The sequence below is a fragment of the Pogoniulus pusillus genome, chromosome 21, assembly GCF_015220805.1.
Source record: "Pogoniulus pusillus isolate bPogPus1 chromosome 21, bPogPus1.pri, whole genome shotgun sequence".
In the NCBI taxonomy this organism is placed as follows: domain Eukaryota; kingdom Metazoa; phylum Chordata; class Aves; order Piciformes; family Lybiidae; genus Pogoniulus; species Pogoniulus pusillus.
Genome location: NC_087284.1, coordinates 14,029,482 through 14,050,302, shown reverse-complemented (window position 1 = coordinate 14,050,302; position 20,821 = coordinate 14,029,482). Strand labels below are relative to the sequence as shown.

At 38.3% G+C, this 20,821-nt stretch overlaps 1 protein-coding gene across 3 annotated transcripts; it reads left to right on the top strand.

Annotated features, from left to right (window-relative positions):
- The first annotated feature begins 101 nt into the window (after positions 1–101).
- Positions 102–17,999, top strand: DEK (DEK proto-oncogene). 3 transcript variants are annotated; one of them, XM_064161040.1, is made up of 11 exons: positions 125–474; positions 2,251–2,399; positions 4,076–4,177; positions 4,669–4,778; positions 6,990–7,084; positions 9,098–9,218; positions 10,394–10,576; positions 12,996–13,128; positions 14,429–14,577; positions 15,703–15,771; positions 16,407–17,999. In XM_064161040.1, the coding sequence occupies exons 2-11, from the start codon at positions 2,255–2,257 to the stop codon at positions 16,416–16,418; spliced, it is 1,119 nt and encodes a 372-aa protein (XP_064017110.1). In that variant the 5' UTR covers positions 125–474; positions 2,251–2,254; the 3' UTR covers positions 16,419–17,999. The 3 variants fall into 3 exon arrangements, with proteins under 3 accessions (XP_064017108.1, XP_064017110.1, XP_064017109.1); XM_064161038.1 differs by lacking the exons at positions 15,703–15,771; positions 16,407–17,999 and adding an exon at positions 14,743–15,194 and having other exon boundaries at positions 102–474; XM_064161039.1 differs by lacking the exons at positions 125–474; positions 15,703–15,771; positions 16,407–17,999 and adding exons at positions 534–583; positions 14,743–15,194.
- The last annotated feature ends 2,822 nt before the right edge of the window (positions 18,000–20,821 follow it).

Below are 20,821 nucleotides of genomic sequence, written 5' to 3'. Positions count from 1 at the left end.
GCAGCTAAACAGCCCCTGACACACCGCCTAGACCCCTTCTCCTTGCCTCAGCGGAGGCCTGACGTCAGCGCGGGCGGCGCCGGGCGCACGTTACGCACATTTCGCTCCTTCCCTCCCCGTCACAGGGGCCCTCCCTGCGCGCGCACCCTCCCCTCCCCTCCGGCCACCTCCTGGCGCCCGGCTGGGCTGCGGGCGCTGATTGGCCGCCGCCTTCCCGCCTCCTTCTCCCCCTCCGAGAACCCGCCATTTTGAAAAGCTTGTTGATTCCGGGAGAGAGAGTGGCCGGCTGAGCGGCCGCGGGACGCAGCGCGCCCGCCTTGCGCCGTGTGTGGGTACTTGTGCGCCGGGGCGCAGGCCGGCGCCCGGCTCCGCCCCCTCCCCCGCCTTCCCTTCTCCGGTAACTGTCGTTTCCAGCTGCCGTTGCTCCCGCAGCCGTGTCCGATAAAGGAGCCAGAAGCTGGGGTTCGAGCTGAGGTGAGTCCTGCCGCCATGGCCGTAACGGCGCCCGAGAGCGCGCGCCCGCCCGCCCGCCTCTTCCCCTCCCACTCCCTCACGGGCGGACCGGGCCGGGCATCCCTCTGAGGTTGGTGACAAGGGGAAACGGAACAGGGCCGGGGGCACATCATACTGCTGGGAGCCGTTGGTGGGGCTGCCTCCTTCGCAGGCCTCCGTGGGGCAGCGGTGTGGTTTCCGTTCGAAGTGTTTCCTGGGCGCGCTCTCCTGCTCTACGGCCGGGCAGCGGGACCGTAGCGTTCTATTTGCCTGCTCATGCGGGGACGCGGTGGCGCTCGCTGGTGTCCCCGCCGCTCTTCACCTTGGCCGCCTCCTCCGGACGCTACCTGTCATCGTCGCTTTCCTAGAAGGGCACAGGTGGCGAGTCTGTGTCTGAAAAGTCCCGGACTAGCATGGGAGGTGCCGTTGCGTACGAAAATCCTTCTCGTAGCGGCATGGGAGATATGCTCTCTCCCTGCCAAAAATACCCGCGACTTAGGTCTTAGGTCGATCCCAGTACCTTTTTCTTTCCCTAAGGAAGTCGTCCGCAGGGATCTGTCTGCCGAAAAGCTAAAAAGTGTCTAACATTTGTTCCCCCCGTCTTCCCGTTCAAAGGGAAAGAAGTGCCTCGTACTGTGCTTGCTTTCCCACTTGTACAGACAAGTAAAATTAAAATAGTAGGATCGTGGAAAAGTCTGTTTACATTTCCCTGTCAAGTGAAGTACTAGTGGCAGTACCCTGAAAGAGGTTTTTCTTTCCCCGCCCAGTGATTTAGCAAAGAGTAGTGAGCTGTATCCCGACTGTTGCTGCTACAAGTTCTGTTTTCTGTTATCTGAAGAGCTGCTGTCTTCTGGTACCTGCTAATACTGAATGTGTGCAGCTGATTTCAGTGTTGTTATCTTGCAGATAATACTGGTTTCAATAGTGGAGAAAGAAAACGTTTAACCACGTGATAGTTCTCCCACAAGGTCTTACACAATTGAAGCGGTATTTTGTTCCAGATGTCTAAAGAATGAGACGTTTCAAAGGCCCTAATTTTTCTACAGTGAACAGATGAAGTTATATTCTTTATTAGATAAACGTTCTCTGTCAGTAGGGAAACGATGCTCACCAAAGTGAGATATTTTAACGTTTAAGCCACTTCAAAAGCTAAGGAAAGACTGCTCATAATTACGACGTGTAAAGTATTTGTTCTTATTTGTTGTTGATCTGCAGATTAAAACCAAAAAGCATTTTGAAACCCTAAGGTGTTGCGGCTATTTGAATTCTGGAAGCAGTATTAGTTTTATCTGAACAGTTTGTAACTTTTCTGGGTTTCTTTTTCTATTGGTATTTCCCATTTCAATATTCAGTTTATTAGGAAACCTGTATGCATAGTTAACTGTGATTAAAAAATAACTGTCTAGTTTATAACACTGTGCACTAAAAATGTGATATCTTAAAACATTACAGTTCTTAATAGATAAAAGTATCGACTTCTGGTGCTTCTGAATGCTTCACAAAGCTAGCTTGGAGGCTTGTGCTTGCAAAGAATTTGCAACCTTTCAAACTGTTCTTAGCCACACTAGTTGCAGAATGGGTGACAACTCCTGACAAATGTTACGTCTTGTGCTTGTGTAGAATGCTTTTGTGTCTTAAACACTGTGTGAGCACTCTGATGTTACTTCCACTGAACAAGATCATTTTAGAAAACAAGATTCCTGTCTTTTTCATGTGTAATGCTATACTGATAATGGTTCCTCTCATTGCTTTTTACAGAACCATGTCTTCTGTTGCTTCATCAAAAGAAGACACGATGTCACCTGAAAAAGCAGACGAGAAACAACCTGAAACTGAAAACAAAGCTGAGGAAAGTGATGAAGAGGAGGAAGAAGAGGAGGAGGAGGAGGAGGAAGAAGAAGAAAAGGGTATTAACTTTCCCATTGAATAAGCTATCCTTTAAAAAATGCCAAGCTTACTGAATGCAGTCTCCTGTGATCTCAACTAATTGTACAATTGCAATTCAGGATATTCCATGATATATCAATTTCATGGGTCATATTTCATTTCCCAGTACACTACAACAGGCAACACTAGAAACAGCAATGCTTGTGTTCCTCAAGAAAGACTGAAAGGAACTGCCAGCCTCCTGGGTCCTCATGATAGGGTAGTTTATTGTTATGTAAACTTATATATTATTACTAGAGGTAGCATCCTTTGTCAAATTGTTTGTGTGAAAATACGTATCCAAAAAGTATCCTTTTTGTACCAGTAACGCTCTGAAGTGATCCATGTTTCCAGAAGAAAGTGGACAATCCACGCATAGCTTTGGAAACAGTGCAGATGTCTTTGCACAGCTACTGTAAATTAATTTACCGGATACCCAAATTTAATTATATTGAAAGGTGATGTTCCATTTGATTCATTTTGTCAATAAAAATCATTATGATGTCATAGGGCAAGCAAGCAAGACAGGTTGTATAATGTGGCCTGTAATTGAAGAGGCTGCTCTTCAAGATGTCATGATAACCTACTGTGCAAAAATGTTAATTTCTGTCATGAAATCTCTGGGCAGCTGTTTTGCAGGTGAAAGCATACATGGAAGTAGAGCCTCAGTATGAATAGGGAGTCACTGATGGTCTTCACCTCTTAAAAGAGATGAAGTTTGCCTTTAGGAAAGGTAGTAGAAAGAGAAGTGATTTTGCTCTTTGACATGCAATAGAGTAGTAAGAATTGGATTTTTAGAAACTACTGTTTCTTATGCTCTTTTTTCAGCAGGTGCATATCCAATTTTTAGCATGTTCATGCAAATTTGGAAGCTTCTCACATAGTAAAGCCAGGGTAGCCCATCTGTTTACTGCTAAGGATAGTTTGATTTGAGGTCAAGTATTTTAGTATGAAATATTTAGGTGAAACTTTGGAGTTTTCTTCTGACATAGTATCATTAAAGTAGTGATTTTTCAATGTATACATAAGACTTTCTAAATGTATTCATTAGTACCAGAATTACTGGGAACAATATTTTCATAGTATTTTTGATGCTCCTGTTGTGCCATGCGGAGTGCTGCCCTCTGAGGTGTAGTACAGTCTCATTGTGCTTGTCTTTCTGCCTCTCATGCTGCTGAGATGTCTGAGTTCTCCACTTCAGTAGTGAGAAGAGAAAGTGCCTGCAGGCATGCTGGACCCTGCTGTTGACCATCTGGTGCTAATAATCTCCCCATGACAGCTGAAGTGGAGCTGTGTGTAGGGGCTTGTCCCAGGAGGAGACTATGCAAACAATCTCAGAAAGGCAGTGGAAGGAGGGAAGGATGTGTTTCTGAAAATGCAGCGTTACAGTATCCGTTGTAGGGTGATGTTGCCTTTAGGAAATGCCCAGCCTTGGATGCCGGACGGTGGTAACAACTAGAGATTTCTCTATGTATACAGCTCCATAGAATCTTATCTATATAATAGTGAAAGGTTTGAAGGTGTTACAGTATCTACTTGCATCATTGACCATTTTTGGTTTGTTATTTCAAAGAGTCAGTGTTGTATTGCCTGCCTCTATAGATGAGTTTGCTTGTGTAATGAAGAATACTGTGTCTAAGGAAGCTATCTTTTGCAGAAAAGAGTCTCATTGTTGAAGGAAAACGGGAGAAGAAGAAGGTAGATAGACTGACCATGCAGGTGTCCTCATTGCAAAAGGAGCCTTTTACAATTACCCCAGGTAAGCTTGTTCTCCTACAGCAGAATTTGAGAGTATTGGAAATTATGTTGAAACCTCTTAAAAGGTAAATTTATTAATGTGTTGTAAGTGAGACTTGAGAGTCATCATCCATTGTAAGATAGAAATGCTATTACATGAGATCTGTTTTACTCTAAAGCATCAGTTTAAACTGTGGAAGTTACATAATGTTTAAACTTACCCAGAATAGGATCATCAATACCTAACCACCACTATCAAAGGCAGGAACAGCTAGAACGAAAAGAAATACCAAGAAATACTTTGTACACTGATCTAGTTAGTATCAAGTAAGGAATATAGACTGTCAAGATGATTAATAGTAAAAGGTCTGCTTAATATTTGACTGATTAGAATGTCTGATGCTATTCTAAGTAACTTCTTTGCTTCTTTAAAAAACTTCATCTATCTACTGCTATAAACACAAAGACAAACATAAGTGTGATTAATAGAATGATTGCCTTTAACTGTTGCAGGAAAAGGACAAAAACTCTGTGAAATTGAAAGGATACAGTTTTTTCTGAGTAAAAAGAAGACGGATGAACTTAGGAACCTGCACAAACTTCTGTACAACAGGCCAGGCACTGTAAGAACTTAAAATTAATTTTGTATATCTGCTAGTTTTCATGCACAGTGAAAATATTTTATTAAATAAACCCCATCTTAGTGGGGTTTAATACACTATCTAGTCTTTTCCTCCTTTATTTTGCACAAGGCAGTAGGAAGTAAACTATGTTGTATGTAAAAACTTCACAGCAATTTTTGTCATCTTTAAGACAGTTAGAATATTAGTTAAAACCTGATATGCTTGCTTTTGTATTTAACTATGAAACTTACAATAGCAAATCTTTCTTGGAGTTCTTTGTGTTAGTGATTGTACATTAAATGTCACAGTAAATATGACCTTTGTAAGAGAATTAAAATTAATATGGAGAAATTAAGGTAGGTGACACATTACTGTTTAACTACAGTTTTTGTATTTATAGGAATTTGATCTTGATGGGGTTTATGTATTTTGGGAACTTGAACGGCCATCATGGTGAACAAGACTTGAGTAGTACTGATGCGTGCTAACAGCTTAGTCCACTGCTGCAAATGCAGTGCTTGTTTACATGGTAAAGAAAGATCTATGTTCTCCAGTATTCAGAAGAAGAAAAATATGTACTTACTGAAATCTACTTTTGTGAATTGTGCTATTTATTCAGAACGTCAGTAAACTAAACTGGAGAATTTATGACTTGATGTGTACTGAGTTTTGCAAACTTTGATATTGTTCTGCAGGAGAATTAAATTGCTTGATAGGAAAGGTGCAATGGTAGAACAATGTATGTTTCTCATTTAACTGGCTTTACTCTGGAAGTCATCAACCTGCAACTATTTTACCCTAAGCAAAACTAGTAACCCTTTTCACCTGTCTTTGGATGAGAGTACTTGGTAATCATTACCTCAGAGTCCATCTTTCCCACTTTAGATTGCAGATTTGAGACATAACTGGTTTAACAGGCTGTTTATTGATTATGCAAGAAACTAACATTCAGTCTTACAGTTATTAAAAATAGTAATAAGTAATCAGCTAATAGACACACAACTATTTGGAAGCTCATAATTGTATCAAATGATATGATTATAAATTGATACTTAACACCTAAATTTTACTAATTAGACACAACTGCTGTTGGATTACAGCTGTCTTACCTCCCGCACCCTTTTCATTGGAATTTCACTTCCCAATTTGCTCCCACATTTAGTCTTTTGGATATAGCCTTTCTAACAAGATTATCTAGATTGTTGTGGTGTCCCAGTACTTTGAGTTAAAAGATATGGGAGTATGTTTATTTGCTTGGAAATATGAGTATGGTTTCATTCAATTGTAGGGAACTTTGAGTGCTGTTTAACATAGTGAAAATGAGATGTTGTCTTGTATGCATGGTCTATTTGTGCTCTGGATTGTAATTAATATTTTTAATAAAACATAACAGTGCCATCTGCCAATTTTCTCTAGGTGCTGGACAAAGATAATTCTCTTTGGAAAAGGAGCTTAGCTTTGGTAGAAATTACAAACTAATGGAAAAACACCAGGAACAAAATTTGTAGAGCTATTGAAAGTGAGTTTAAATTATAGTTGTTAGCAACAGAAAGATCTTGGAAGAATCAAAGATTTGGGGATATTGCTGAACTCCTTTTTGAGAAAAGAAGATGAAGTGAAAATGAAAAACCCAAATATATTTGGGAACTAGACACGAGCAATATTCCCATTCTAAATGCTGCTAAAATAAAAGTTTATCCCCATTCAAACTGCAGGCATAATGGTAAAAGCTATTAACTGGGTGGTACATGAATGCAAGAATTGATCATGCTGAAGATAACGTTCAAAAGTACAACAGTAAGCCCATATAAGACTTCAAAGAAGCAAGTAAAGCAAATCTGCTGTGGCAGATTTATATAATAAAAAATAATTTCACTATAATGTCACAAATTGCACAGGACAAAGTATGCAGCAGGCTTCATATGATCACAGCTGTGCAAACTTTTAGTTAAACATGCAGTATGTTTTAAACAAGCTCGAAGTGGTAGATGACTCGATCGAATAAGTTATTAAAAATAATTTTAAGATACCAAGATCATAATAACTTAATTGTTGTAGTTTGGCTGTCATGACATAAATAAGGTATCTTCGGTGTAACTTATCTAGTTCAAATTATAACTTTTTGTTCAGAGAAAGTGAAAAGTTAAGAGGTGATTGGGTGAAATCTTTTTAACTACCTGAAGTGAAAGTAATTCGTGTATTCTGCTCTAGGTTGCTTCCCTGAAGAAGAATGTGGGTCAGTTCAGCGGATTCCCATTTGAAAAAGGAAGTGACCAATACAAGAAGAAAGAAGAAATGTTAAAGAGGTTACCATTTCTATTGCCACTTTCCATAGCTTGACTTAGCACTCTACCCTCCTCTTCAGTTTCAAAATGTTACTTCCATTTAAACTTAAAATATAAACAGCTGTGGCTGTTTAAAATTAGCTCAGCACTCTGGGAATCACACAAACTGGTCTCTTAAGACAACTTGAGATGTATTAAAAAGAGCTAAACTGTTAACATTTTATTCACAGTTCTGCAGTTCTGGCTTTAACTACTGCAGGCTTGTTACCAGAGTGTTCTGCCAAGTGAGAGGAAAGCATTATTTCCCCAGGGCAAGCGTTGTGTTGCATGTATGTTGTGCTCTATTCGTGGTGCAAACTTTCATCCTTCTGTGGCTCAAAACTTTCGTACTTCAGAATCAGCCATTTGTGCTTATTGTGTAACATTTAGTCTTATTCCTAGAACTGCTGTAGCAATTAGCCTAACAAAACTTTTTTTTTTAACTTTTCCACTCAGTGTTCCCCCATGTTTCGCTATTTAAAAGAAGCTACTGCAGTTCAGTTTTGACTGCACCAAAAGGGTTAAGTGCACTTAGATATTTCTGCAGCTAGTTATAACAAATGAAAGAATTAATAATTTCTGCACAGTTGATTCTAAATGGCTTTACTTTTACTATCAGTGGGAAAGCTTCCAGCGTTTGGAATGTGCAAATCTTTATTCCTCAGATACACAGTTTTCCAGGAGTAGGGTTTGTCATATGCATGACAAACTCTTATCTCAGGAAGCGAGTTTATATAATATTTCCCCTTCTCTGCAAGAGGTTGCGAAATAAAGTATCTTTGCACTTTTTAAAAATGTTTTCCATATGAAAAAATCGCTAGTCAAGTTTTTATTGTACTCCAATTCTCAGTAAATAATCTGTATGCTGATTGCATTGTCACTCTTAGACCAAGGTGTACTGAGCTGTATGTGCTTGTGTTACTGCAGTAAGTTCTACTGCTGTTCATAGCTCTATATGAAACACTGCTGAAGATTATTTATTCTGTGTGGTTAATTTCTGGCCATACTGCACTTGCGTAGCATCATGTTCTAAAAACATTAAACAAAGTGAACAAGGGACAAAATTTATTTTGGAGAATATTATTGTCATGTTTATAAACTAAATGAGGCGAGGTTCTTGTGTACATTGCTTGTTGTTACCTGTAGATGGACAGTGTAGATGTGAAATGATTTGGGAAGGAGGTGATATTCTTTGTATATGTTAGTTCTGAGTTAAAATACAAGAATAAATGCTACTTTGGAGAAGTAGTAGCCCAACATGAAATAGTTGCACTGACTTTTGTAATAAACAGTGCAAAATAAGTTTCCTTTGACTCTGATTATGAGAAATAGTTGTTAACACCTGTGAAAAATGCTCAATGACAGCTGCTTTTAAGGCATCATTGTACAATGAGTGAAGAGGAAGGTATGTGTTTGAGGAAAGGTAATAGAACAATAAGAGTTTTTTGGTTTTTTTTTTTTAGTCTGTTAAATCTTGCAATCCAATGTTATGTCTTCCAAGATTTAACTTTTATCTAATGAGAAAAAATAGACAGAATGATAAAGTGGGCCAAATGGTCCAAGATTCTTTTGGAGGAAAGGGAGTGGATGTCAGAGTTAACCATCTGTCCTTGTTGGTGGTCCTTGTGCAAAGAGGTAAGAAACCAGTCAAAGTGAAGGGAGACCCTCTTGCCCCCTTAGAGTTCAAGTCTTGTATCCAAGATTGATTCTTTCCGGGGTGATAGATTAGGAGAGATTCTGGGGAAGATTTAATTTTTTTCCCTACTTTACACTGTGGATTTGGAAATTTTGATTTATTTTGCTTTATGTGGTGATTCTCTGCTTGTCTGTAGATTGGACTAGACATGTAGATAATTGTATACATTAATGTCTGTTGTCAGTTGCAGACACAAATTATGTAGTAGCTTCTAGCAGTAGCAGTCAAATGTTGACTGTTTGGGTAGGATGCAATACTGATCTTTCTTTTCTTTTTCTCCTTTTTTTTTTTAAACACAGATTTAGAAATGCAATGTTGAAAAGTATCTGTGAAGTTCTTGACTTGGAAAGATCAGGAGTGAATAGTGAGCTGGTAACCAGAATCTTAAACTTCTTAATGCACCCAAAATCTTCAGGCAAGGTGAGATGCAAACTGTTATGCTGAAATACGCATCTCTGTTGTGTAGTATTTCCTTGTTAACAGAGACAATACAATTACTTTCTTGAATTACTGAAGGTGTAATGGCTTTTTGAAAGAGAGCCCTACTCCTACAGGCATCCATCGGAGGTTGAGGACTTAGGAAATACATGGTTACGTGTACGTGCACCTGTTATACGCTGTTAGCACACAAAAGTGTGGTCAACATATAAGCTAATTAGAGATATCCATACTCAGACTTCTGTGGGCAAATGGAGTGAATTAGACATATGTGAGCAGAAAAGAAAAAAAGGGAGGGGGGAAAGGTGTCAGATCAAGAGAATAAAGCGTGAAAAGACGGGAAGATAAGCTATTAGATGCTGCCTGTACATGCTACAAGTTGGCAAATGTATTTAATCACACTTGGTCACCACAAAGCTGAGTTTATTGCAAGGCTGGGAAAATTTGCTTTAATCTATACTAGTGTGTAAAATTCACCAAGAGTGCTGAATTCTACTATTAGTCTTGGACTTGGAGGTTTTAATCTAAAATCAGTATTTAAATAATTAGACTGTTGCTTGGAAAATACTTATTTGCAGCAAACATTGATAACTGATGTGAATGAGGAGTTTGCACACTGCCTTAAGGGCACTGGTACTTAGTGACAGCAAAATGCAGTTTTGCATAAGACATAGCCGAATTCCTGTTTTTTAAGTCTTCAGAACAATTGTCAGCTTGTATGCTACCAGAAGAAATGCCCTGCTTTTGAGTTCGGGGAGCATGAGTAATAGATTCTTTCTAGATTGTTCCTTGTTTCCTTTCCCTAACAACCAACTTTGGAAGATTCGTTTGATTAGGAGAGTAGAAGGGTTGTTTAGCTTAGAACTGAAATTTCATTTTATTCAGCTTCACCTCTGTAATGAATTTCTGCTTACTGCAAAATGTTATGGTGTAAGTGTAGTAATGGACACAATAGTCCTGGTTCTTTTTATCAAGACTATCTTGCTTCCAAGCCTTCTGAGCTAGTCTGGTGATTTTATTTTGGGAGGTAGTTTTAACCCCACCACAGAGAGCTGTATATATTGGTTTACTATTTTTTCATGTGATCTGGATGAGTTAATATTTCTATAACTCACTTCTGGTTTTCTGCTTGGATGATGCACATCTGTGTCTCACAGCCTTTGCCTAAGTCCAAAAAAACACCAAGCAAAGGTGGCAAAAAAGAGCGCAGTAGTAGTGGAACAACAAGAAAAGCAAAACGCACCAAGTGTCCAGAGATCTTATCAGATGAGTCCAGTAGTGAAGAAGATGAAAAGAAGGAAAAGGATGACTCTTCAGAAGAGAAAGAAAGTGAAGATGAGGTAACGAGGCTCTTTGAGGCTCTTTGGTTCATTGGGTTTTGGGGTTTTTTTCCAGTGTAGGGCTAAAAATGTTTGCAGTTTGTAATTATGTGGTTGTTAGTGGTAATTCTTGGCATACAGCAAGTTCAGTTGTGCTGTTTTGAGGCTAATTGGAGTATTTTACCGAAAGAAATTAAATCCTTAGCTGTGAGAAGAAAGATAAAAAAAAAACAACAGTACCCCATATCACCCATTCTTCTGCTGAGAAACGCAACTAGTCAAAATATAGATAAGACGCTCATTTCTCTCACACTTCTCAGCTCACAGTTCTGTTCTGCTTCTTCTTTCTGGCAGTCTGGTCTCTGTGGTTGCCTCTGCCTTAACTTTAATCTGACCTAACCCTTTATCCTCTAACCTCCTTGTCATCTTTTCAACATCGGGAGCTCTCCTGGCAATTTGATTGTTCTGGGAGGGATATTGTGTTTCTATATTACCTGTAACTTGTATATAACTGTATATATTTGTGTTTATATTTGCTTGTAAATTGTACTAAGCTGTAAATGTGGCTTCATTCCTTAACTGCCAGTTGTCTGAGTCTAGTCTGGGTGATTTCATTGTGTTTGTGGGGTGGGTACCTCCCAAACCATTACATGGGTGATAAGCGATATTTAACTGAAGGAATGGTTTGAGAGAAAAGGGTATACATCTCTAATTTACAAGAGATTTTCATAGTTTCTTAGCGAATTATAGTTCGTAAGATAAAAGGCAAAGGTTCAGACTCTTGGAGATGGATGGCATCTATGAAGAAAGTTTCTGACACCCTTTAACAGTGCAGGTGTGCAATGGGTGGAGTTGAATCTCCTGACGATATTCAATACGATGCTGCTGGTGCGCCAGCTTCAAAATGAAAGCGTTGTCTGGACCAAAGTATCATGGGGCTTGAAGTTCAGATTGTAATATGAGAGGCTTCCTGTTCTGGTTGCTGTTTCTGGTTTTGGTGTGTTGGTCTTTTTCACTGCACTGTCTTCTGCGTCTTGGTTGGGGGAAAACTGTTTTATCACTGGCTTCTGCTTCTTTGTTTTGCTGTGCTTTTCTGCAGATAGGCTAAGGACATTGTATCATTTCCAGTAAAACTATCTCAACCCAGAGGGCTGTTTTTGATGTTACATTCCCTCCCATCTCTCTGGGGAGGAAGAGGGGTTTGTGTGAACCGGCTGTGTTAACGCAGAGCAAGGTGGAAGTATGTGTAGGCAGTATGTCTGCTTGCTGCCCCAGCTCCACTGGAGTCTTAGGCTTGGAGTGGTCGGAGTCCTCAGAGTTGTGTTTCTGTCTTGATTTGTACTCTTTATTTACATTATAAATACAACAGAAGATCTTATGGAACCAGAAGATAACTGAAATACTTTTGTGTGCTCTGGGAACATAATTTTGTAAACTGAAATATAGATGTCAGGTTTAACTTCTGACTTTGTAACTGGTGATGGAGCTTTAGCTGAAAATTTAGAAGCTACAAACATTGATCTGGACGTGAGCTGATCCTTGAGTGTATTTTCTGAATGTCAGCAGTCAATCTTTATCCTTTGTGTAACAGTGTGGAGTAAGTGCAACTATAACTGAGCTAAGCCAATATAGATCCTGTTTGTCAAATTGTAGTTTCGTTAGTTGCACCATATTGTAATGGGAGAAGCAGATGAAAGTTACATGGGCTAATCCCAGTTGCTTAGATCAGATAGTTTGCTCAGCTGGCTATACTAGTATTTTAAATATAAATTGAAATTGAACTTAGTACTGTCAATTTGTTTGTTTCTGTGAGGAAAGCTTTCAGCCTTGTCAGAAGCTATCTAAAGGCTTTGAGTGTTAAGCACACATTTTATTTGGATCACAATTAAATGCACTGGTATGTGTATACCATATGTACTCGTAGTTCATTTTTTCTTCTGTTGATGTTGACTTAATGCAGCACTTCTGTCAAGTTTGCTAGTTGCAGTAATTGGCCAAACGATGGATTGGCTAATGTAATTCTCCTCAACTAGTACAAAGTTAATTAGCTGATCGTAGTCTTGGAGAGCCAATAGAATCTACAATTAATTGAATACAAAGTATGTCCTTTTTAAAAGGTGTATCTTTGAAGCAACTTTGCAAGCTAATTATATGTAATTATGATTGGAAAGTTATAAATCAACCAAACTACTGATATCATCAAAAAGTTCTTGGAGCTTAAGAATCTAGAAGGGCAGTGATAAATCTGAAGGAATGTAAGAATACTCTTTGTGGACATCTTATCTCTATGGTGTAGAGGTAGAAAATGCTGCTGATGAAATACAGTATTTAAATTTGATGATTTAGTTTGGATTGACAGAATAATTCCCATTATGAAAATGAGGTATGGATTGTTCAGGTAGAAGCCATCATTTTAATCTTCTGTCTTTCTTCTTTGTAGCCTCCTAGAAAAGCTTCTAAAGTTTCTAAGCCTAGAAAGATGACTTCCAAAACCAAGAGAGCTGTGAAGGGTGCAAATGTGAAAAAGGCAGATAGCAGCACTACTAAAAAAAATCAGACCAGTTCCAGAAAAGGTAAATGCTTTGAATCTTTCATCATATGTTGCCCTGTAGCTTATCTGGCATGCTTATTAGAAAACAGGCTTGTGCACCTAACTGTGAAAGAAAATGGAATTTGGGGAATTGTTGTTTCCTACTGGATGCTTCTTTGCAATAGTATATTTTGGGTTGTGTGTACTTCATGTACATATGTATTTTATTTGCATATAAACTGTAAGTATCAGCATAGTTCTTTCATCTGCTGGAAAAATGTTAACAAAATTCTGTTGGTGACTTTGGTTCTTTAAAATTGATGAAGCACAGTGTTAGTGTGCCTTGTTCATCAGCTTGGTGTGGTGGTTGTTAATATAGACATGGTTTCTACATGCATCCTGTTGCTGTTGGTTTCCTCATACCTGATGTTAATGGTATATGTACTTAACTGCTTTGCTTGTCAGAGTATTAAGAAAAGGAATGGTTAAGGTGGTTAGGCACAGAATTTTGTTAAACTTCCTTCATATGCTTATTTCTCAGCAGAGTAAACAGGCCTCTGCTGAACTCAGTGTATTTTCAGATTGGCTACTGGCAGTACTCACATGGCTGATTCTCTGTGCACACTTTTTGTCATTAACACAAATGTATTTATTTTTTTGAGGTTTAGTATGTATTTTAAATATATGTTATGTAATACATTTGTAATTTCTCCCACTGCTTTTCTGTTTTGAGTGTGTGTTTACTGTACAAAAATCAGAATGTTAAGTAGGTCTTTCTGTAATCTCCTTAGCTAGATCATCTGGCATCTGCTCTCAATTTTATCTTGTTGGCAGTAGAGGAAATGCATGGATGTTGGAGTTGCACACTTTAATTTTTTAGATTGTGTCCTGCCTCTTCACTTCCTTTCTGATTAAGTTCATTGGTTGTCGTGATGTTTCTGATTGTGTGCTCAGTCATACAGCAATGGAAAATAAAAAAATCCTAGTGCCCAACATTGCTGGGGGTGGGGAATACAAACTCCTTTTTAAAGCAAGTACATACATTTTTAAGGGCAATAGTATTTCCATTTAGAAATATGATGCTTAATCTATCAAGCAAAAATGTGTTACCTGTCCCATACTTTTCCAGAGTACGTACTGATTTATAAGCAGATAGTTCATCAACAATGATGTGGATTCATAAATAAATGTAGCACTGATAGTGTTTGCTATGTTTTTAATGGAAGATCTGGTACGATGTCTGTTTTAAGAATCATCCCCGTCAGATGTTTGGGGAAATTCTGATGGCTTCTGTTTTGAAGGAAGAAAACAGACAGTGAAAATCTTTTCTTCTTTATGTTCAGAAAGTGAGTCTGATGATAGTTCAGATGATGAGCCTTTAATTAAAAAGCTGAAGAAACCACCTACAGATGAAGAAATTAAGGAAACTGTCAAGAACTTGTTGGCCAATGCAAACTTGGAGGAAGTCACAATGAAACAAATTTGCAAGAAGGTAAGCAAATAGGTTTTTGCAGTCTCACTTTGTACAGTGAGTTCGCAGTGAACTGGCATTTGCCATCATTTCAGAAATGGAAGCTTGCACTCTGCACAGTGGTTCCAGAAACAAAGCAGTGTTGCATTTGCTAACAGTTATAACAAGGATAACTTTAATCTTCAGATATCCAACACTAGAAAGGAAATCTCCAAAGAACAATTAGCTACGTGGAAAGCAGCAGTATTACCACCAAAACAACAGCCATGTGTTAAAGTGAAAATATTTGAGATGTTGAGACAGTGCAGCAGCTTGCTCCTGTCCAGGGGAGGGTTGTGTCCTGTCTTCTGTACAGTTCTCCTGCTCATTGCCCCATTAATGGACAAGTACCAGGAAGGGACCATGTGGTCAGAAAAGGGAAGGGAGGGGAAAGGTGACCAAAACACAAATAATATTGTTACCTTGGTGCTTTTGACAGTCAGTTAATTCTCATGGTTGTTTAGCTGATACTTGAAGAAGTTGCCTTGGGAAAATTAAACTAGAAGCTATGAGAAAATTATGTTTATATTCTGTACAGCCTTTTCATCATGTTTATAGTTACTCTAGAAGTATACTGAAATAAAATACTCTGCATCAGTTGTCAGTGTTTGCATCTGTTTCTTGTTCGGTTCTCACTGTTAACCAAAGAATAGTTACAGAATAGCAAATATGGTGACTCATCTACTAGACAATTGGAAGGGTCACAATTTTACTTAACTGCCCAAAAAAAAAGCCTTAGGATTTGATGCTTGTTCAGTTTGCTACTCAGATTTTGACTATCTGACCACTTAGAGAGAAATCAAGACAAACATTAGAGAAGTTCTATTTGTTTGTCACTGCAAGTTTTGTTTGATGATTCCAGTTTGTTGATCTGGGAGAAGAAAAAAAATCAATGCAAGTATTTGGATACTTCTGTGGTCAAAATAAGGATAGGAAAACAAGCTTTTTTTTTTTTCCATAATTAGTGAGAGTGTTTTGGCAGTTGTAATACTCTTAAGTACCACACTGCTTTTTGTCCCAATTTCATATAAACTCCTTTTATTCATACAGTACATTAAAGTAATTTGAGCTTTGTTTGGTTTGGTTTATTTTTTACTTTTTTTTTAGGTGTACGAAAACTATCCTAGTTATGATTTGTCTGACAGGAAAGACTTCATTAAAGAAACAGTCAAAGAGGTAAAGACTTTATAATTTAGAAAACGTTTGGGGTCACATGTTTTTTTTTTTTCTTCTTCAGCCTGTTAGTGGCATGCCATCCTGTTACACAGAAGGCCATAAAAAATAGAGTAATATTGTAAGCTTAGTTCTCATATAAACCTTAACTCTAGCTCTGAATTATTTTTATTTTGTATCTCACTTTCAAAAATAACTGCTTCAGACTCCTGGTAGCATAGTTACAGCTCTGCCTTTGAGTTTGCTGCACTCAGCATTAAGTCTGCACTAATGTACTGATGACAAAGGGTTTATGTGGCTTGTCATTTGTTTTTTGGTTTAGCTTGGTTTTTTTCATCCAAGTTTAATTACTTGCTTGCCCCACAACTGAAAATGGAACTGTGGAAGTTAGGATCACTTAGTGGAGTTATTTTATTAACTTTTCTTCCTCTTGTGATTTCATTTGCAGAAGATGGCTATCTAGAAATAGTTATGTCTATGTGTGTGCATACACGTGTCACTATCAGTAATGGCATGAGGGAGTGATTTGTCTACTGTAGGGATGTTCTTGAGTGTATTTTTTTATTATTCTGCAGAAGGAGGTGCTATATGTAATGGGATTGAGAGAAAGGAGAAAACTAATATGCATCTCTTTTCAGTTGATTTCATGATCTGGTTTGACTGTGGGAAATGAAGATTCCTGGTTTTTGTGTTCCCGTGGATTCGAAGATCTGATAGGCACCAGCAAAAGGAATGTGTCTTACTTTTGTGTTATTTAGTCAGAGCTGATTCTGCTGATCTAATGTTAAGATTGTTGATGTAAATTGCATTGTGTCTGTTTTTTTTTTTCCTTCAAAACTGCATTTGATGCAGTTTTTAGTTGAACATAGTTAAGTTTTGTGCATGGCAGTAGATGTTCCATTTTTTATAGGTTTTGTACATTTTGAATTGCTTTGTATAACTAGATTTATTAGAACCATCATAGCATTTTAGTGTGGATTGCTATTTTGCAGGAGATTATTTTAAAATGAAGTTAAGATGAAAGCTGCTTATCTGCACATACACATGCAGAGACTGGAGTATTGCAGTATTGGTTACAAAGGTATTTAGGATACATGTCTATTCTGAAAACAACAGGAGTTGGCCACATGTTAATGTCTTTTATATTCTGATACCTTTTACATCTGCAAAATTATTCTAAACCTGGGTTACTGTCTTGCATGTGTAGGCACTGAGAGAACTATCAAAGCATGGTAACTAATTGGCACATAGATGTTATTTTTGTACTTTTTAAAGGCTTTCTGTTGTGTATATAAAGTTATTTTGGATTTCTTTTGTGCAAATCAGTTTTCTAATCTTGTTATGTTTGAATTTGACATGAAATGTCAGCAGTGAGGCTGTGATGAAAAGTGGTATGTAGAAGTTTCATGAAACCATGAATGAGTTGGGGTTTTACAATGTTTGTCCCATCTTCTCTTGTACAGAAACTAAACTGTAGTTTTATACTTAAGCTTTTCAGCATTTAACTTTGTAAAAAAAAATGGCTACAGATGCATTTGTTTTAATGGCATGATACAGTAAATGATCTCTCCAAAAACTTCAGGAAAACTTCTCAAGTTTACTTTTCAACAAAATCTTATTTCAGTGTCACTAGCTGGCCTAGCATTGGCGAGGTGGGTATCCAGGTTGTACAGCCAGGAAGCTCAATAGCTTTGAAAGTCCCAAGTTGGGCTTCCAAATGAGGGCAGCAGTGAAGCGTGTGGTTAAATTCTTTTCTGTGTGAAAGAGTTCTTCTGAATCTGAGGCCTGATGCCACAAGATACAGTGGTATTCTAAGCCTGCAGTTTTGAATTTTAACTCGTAGCTCTTCAGATACACTCTTTGCATAAATTTTTGCTGGTTAGGTTTCTGTTCTCCATACACCATCTTGCTAATATAGAAAGTTTCTACACTTCAAATCATAAAACCAGTAGTTGCCAAAGTATGGGCTGCCGTTAGTACCACGAGCACAGGATCCCTCTGATTGTAGTTTTGCTGGAAAGACAAAGTGTATTTTTTTGAATTTTATTATTGTACAGTTGAGAAATAAGGATTCATAAATGATCTAAATTCTGTAAATGTTCAGCCAATTAGAGACTGTTAATCTTGGCACACTTTTGGAATTCCTTTGCGTGTAATCATTTATAATATGGCTGAATGTAATGGGTTCTTTTTTATTACTATTCAATAAATGTCTTTCAGAAAAATGTAAATGAATTTTGATCTAACATTTGCTTACATGTACAGTAAACACAAAACTCTAAAAATCTATATAGAAGTAAGGTTGTTCTCTTCATCTCATCTGGTAATTGGGCTATTCAAGCCAGATTTAGCAGGTTTCTGTAATCATACTGTTGCTGAAATATATGTCCTTGTACCAGGATAAAGATAGGGACTTGTTCACGTGGGCTCAGAGGAAAGCCATGAAGATGATCATGGGACTGAAACACTTCTATCAGAACAAAGAGAGTTTGGGTTATTCACCCTGGAAGAGGAGGTGGCTCTAGGGAGGGAGTACCTTATTTTGTGGCCTTCTAACACTTAAAGGGGGTCAACAGAAAAGATGGGGAGGGACTTTTCATTAGGGAATGCAGTGATAGGATGAGAGGTGATGATTTTAAACTGAAAGAGGTTTAGATCTAGATCAGATATCAGGAAGAAATTTTTCGTAGTAAGGGTAATGAGGTGCTGGAAGAGGTTGCCCAAGAGAAGTTATGGATGGCCCCCTCTCTCAAAGTGTTCAAGGCTAGGCTGGATGGGCTTTGAGCAATCTGGTCTACTGGAAGGTGTCTGCCAGTGGTAGGGGGGAGTTTGAACTGGATGATTTTTAAAGTATCTTCCAACACTGTTTTATGATTCTATGATTTTATATTTTCTGTGAGATTGGCTATCTCAATGCTTTTTAATTTGATATTAAAAGCATCAAAAGTGTCCCAAGTTCTGGTTAAAAGCAGAAAGTTACTTCTGTCAAGTTTTGCTGAGGTTTTGGATGGATTTTCTGCAAATACTTGAGATGCCTTGTGATACTCTGTAAATAATACTGGTCTGTTTTCTTTCTGTGGCTCAGGAAGCACTTTTAAGATGAGTGACTCCCAAGTATAAATATTTATTTTTATTAAAGGAGAGTGTACTTTTATATACACATTACTTGCCACTTTGGAATTGTACAGATGGAATGGAAATTTACACTGCGTTCTTCACATAGGGCAACTCAGTGTAGTCCTCAACAGAGAAGAAATGTTTAAGCTGTTTCCCTATTAATCCTTACTAGCCTGGCTGCAGCTGATACAAGATTCCAGTTCTTTCTGCAACTGGTGGAAAGGCTACAAGACTACTGAAAGGTAAATAAAATGTCTGCTTATTCTGATGCTATTGGATTAAAACCACAGCTGATCAGGACTCTGATTCTCTATAGAGATGTTCATAAAAAACAGACTGGCTGACTGAATAAAAGATAACCAACTGAAGTGTTTAGGCATATGCTTTCCAGGTGACTAAGACTATGTACTGACCATTGTATTCTAGAAAAATAGTGCTAACATTGGATTGCTTACAGTGTAATCGCTACAGTCCAGCATTTTGGTTCTTCTAGTTAATTTTCAGTGCTCAGTATTTTGGTCAGTGACCTGCAAAACCACTCAGATTAAGCTGAATGACTTATATAAACAACTGCTTTTATGAGTGAGCTTGGCACTTGAGGTAACAAAGTATAGGTCCTGTAGGAGAAGGGACATGGAAAGGCCTAGGTGGAGAAAAATAAGTGGAAATTTTGGAGAAGAGGGGTTGCCTGTCTTTAGTAAAGCAGGTGAGTTTGAGTTATGTGGTAACCCATGATATAATGCTCAAGCACATCTAGCCAAGACAAAACTAGGAAGGCACAAAATCTTTTAAGTGCTATTCCACTTTATTCTAGAGGCTTTAGACTAACAACCTTCTTGGACCTGAGCAGGTTGCTTATAGCATGTGTTCTTTCTGCATAATCCTGTTACAAGGCACATGACAAAGCAAGATCTGTCAATGTCTGAGTTTAGAGTAGCCACCACTAAGATGGATTTAAAAATAACTCTTTTGGAAGCCAACGCTTATTCTGGCCAAATAATGTCCCTGACAGCCAGAGTGATTATTTCAGTTAGGTTTACTGCTGTTTCACAGAGGTGACTCATGACCACTTGAGTAGATCTAATTATTCCTGTTCCAAATCAGAAAGTTGACTACAATCAAGTACCTTTGAGCTAGACAAAAGCATTCCTGAAATAAGTGGTGGTGGTCATCACTGTTACTTTAGTTTTCATTATTTAAGGAGAACAGGGGGAAGAAACAGTGATGTTCCGTAACACTGAACACTTGATAAAAAATGAGTTTAGTAACATCCACATTTTATGTGCTGAAACATGTTAAGAAACATTCTGAATGCTCACAAGTGTGATAATTCTCTTCTGCATAGAAATCTCTCATTCTTTTGAATGGGGAAAGGTTTATTAATGCAAATAGCTGTAAGCTGTGGATCTAAAAGTTTATTCAGATGAACCTTGACTTGCAGGAAAGGTGAGCTGACACCATCATAAATGTCAACAAAAAAAGATGCAGCATCCTGCTTCTGGGATGGAAAAACCCTCTACAACACTGTGAGTAAAGACAGGCTGCTTTCTTTCTAAGCAGTCTAGCAAAAATGGGTCTGGTAGGTGGTTCTTGCAAACAAGTTGAATCCAGTCGTAATGATTTAGCGCAATGGCTATCCTGCCTGCTCCCCCAACACAAAGTGAGGGGAAGAGTAACACAGAAAACTCAGGGTTGAGATAGGGGTTTAATATAAGATGAGATATCAGCACAGTGCATAATTACCTTAGCTAATAATCTGATTAGTAATACAATGCATGATTACCCTTAGCTTATTTGCAGAAAAAACACAGTGTAATACACAGGGGGAGGAGGGGAAGAAGAGAAAAAACACCAAACAAAAAGACTCAACCAGCATAAACCATTAATGCCAAACCAGCAGCTACCTGACTCCCACTCATTCTGCTGCCACGCCTAC

What these genes read in the sequence shown, in the direction of transcription:
- DEK (XM_064161038.1), top strand. Translation starts at nt 2,255, where the DNA reads ATGTCTTCTGTTGCTTCATCAAAAGAAGACACGATGTCACCTGAAAAA. An exon ending in ACCCAAAATCTTCAGGCAAG is followed by an intron (nt 9,219 to 10,393) that starts GTGAGATGCAAA and finishes TGTGTCTCACAG; the next exon opens with CCTTTGCCTAAGTCCAAAAA. An exon ending in TCAGACCAGTTCCAGAAAAG is followed by an intron (nt 13,129 to 14,428) that starts GTAAATGCTTTG and finishes CTTTATGTTCAG; the next exon opens with AAAGTGAGTCTGATGATAGT.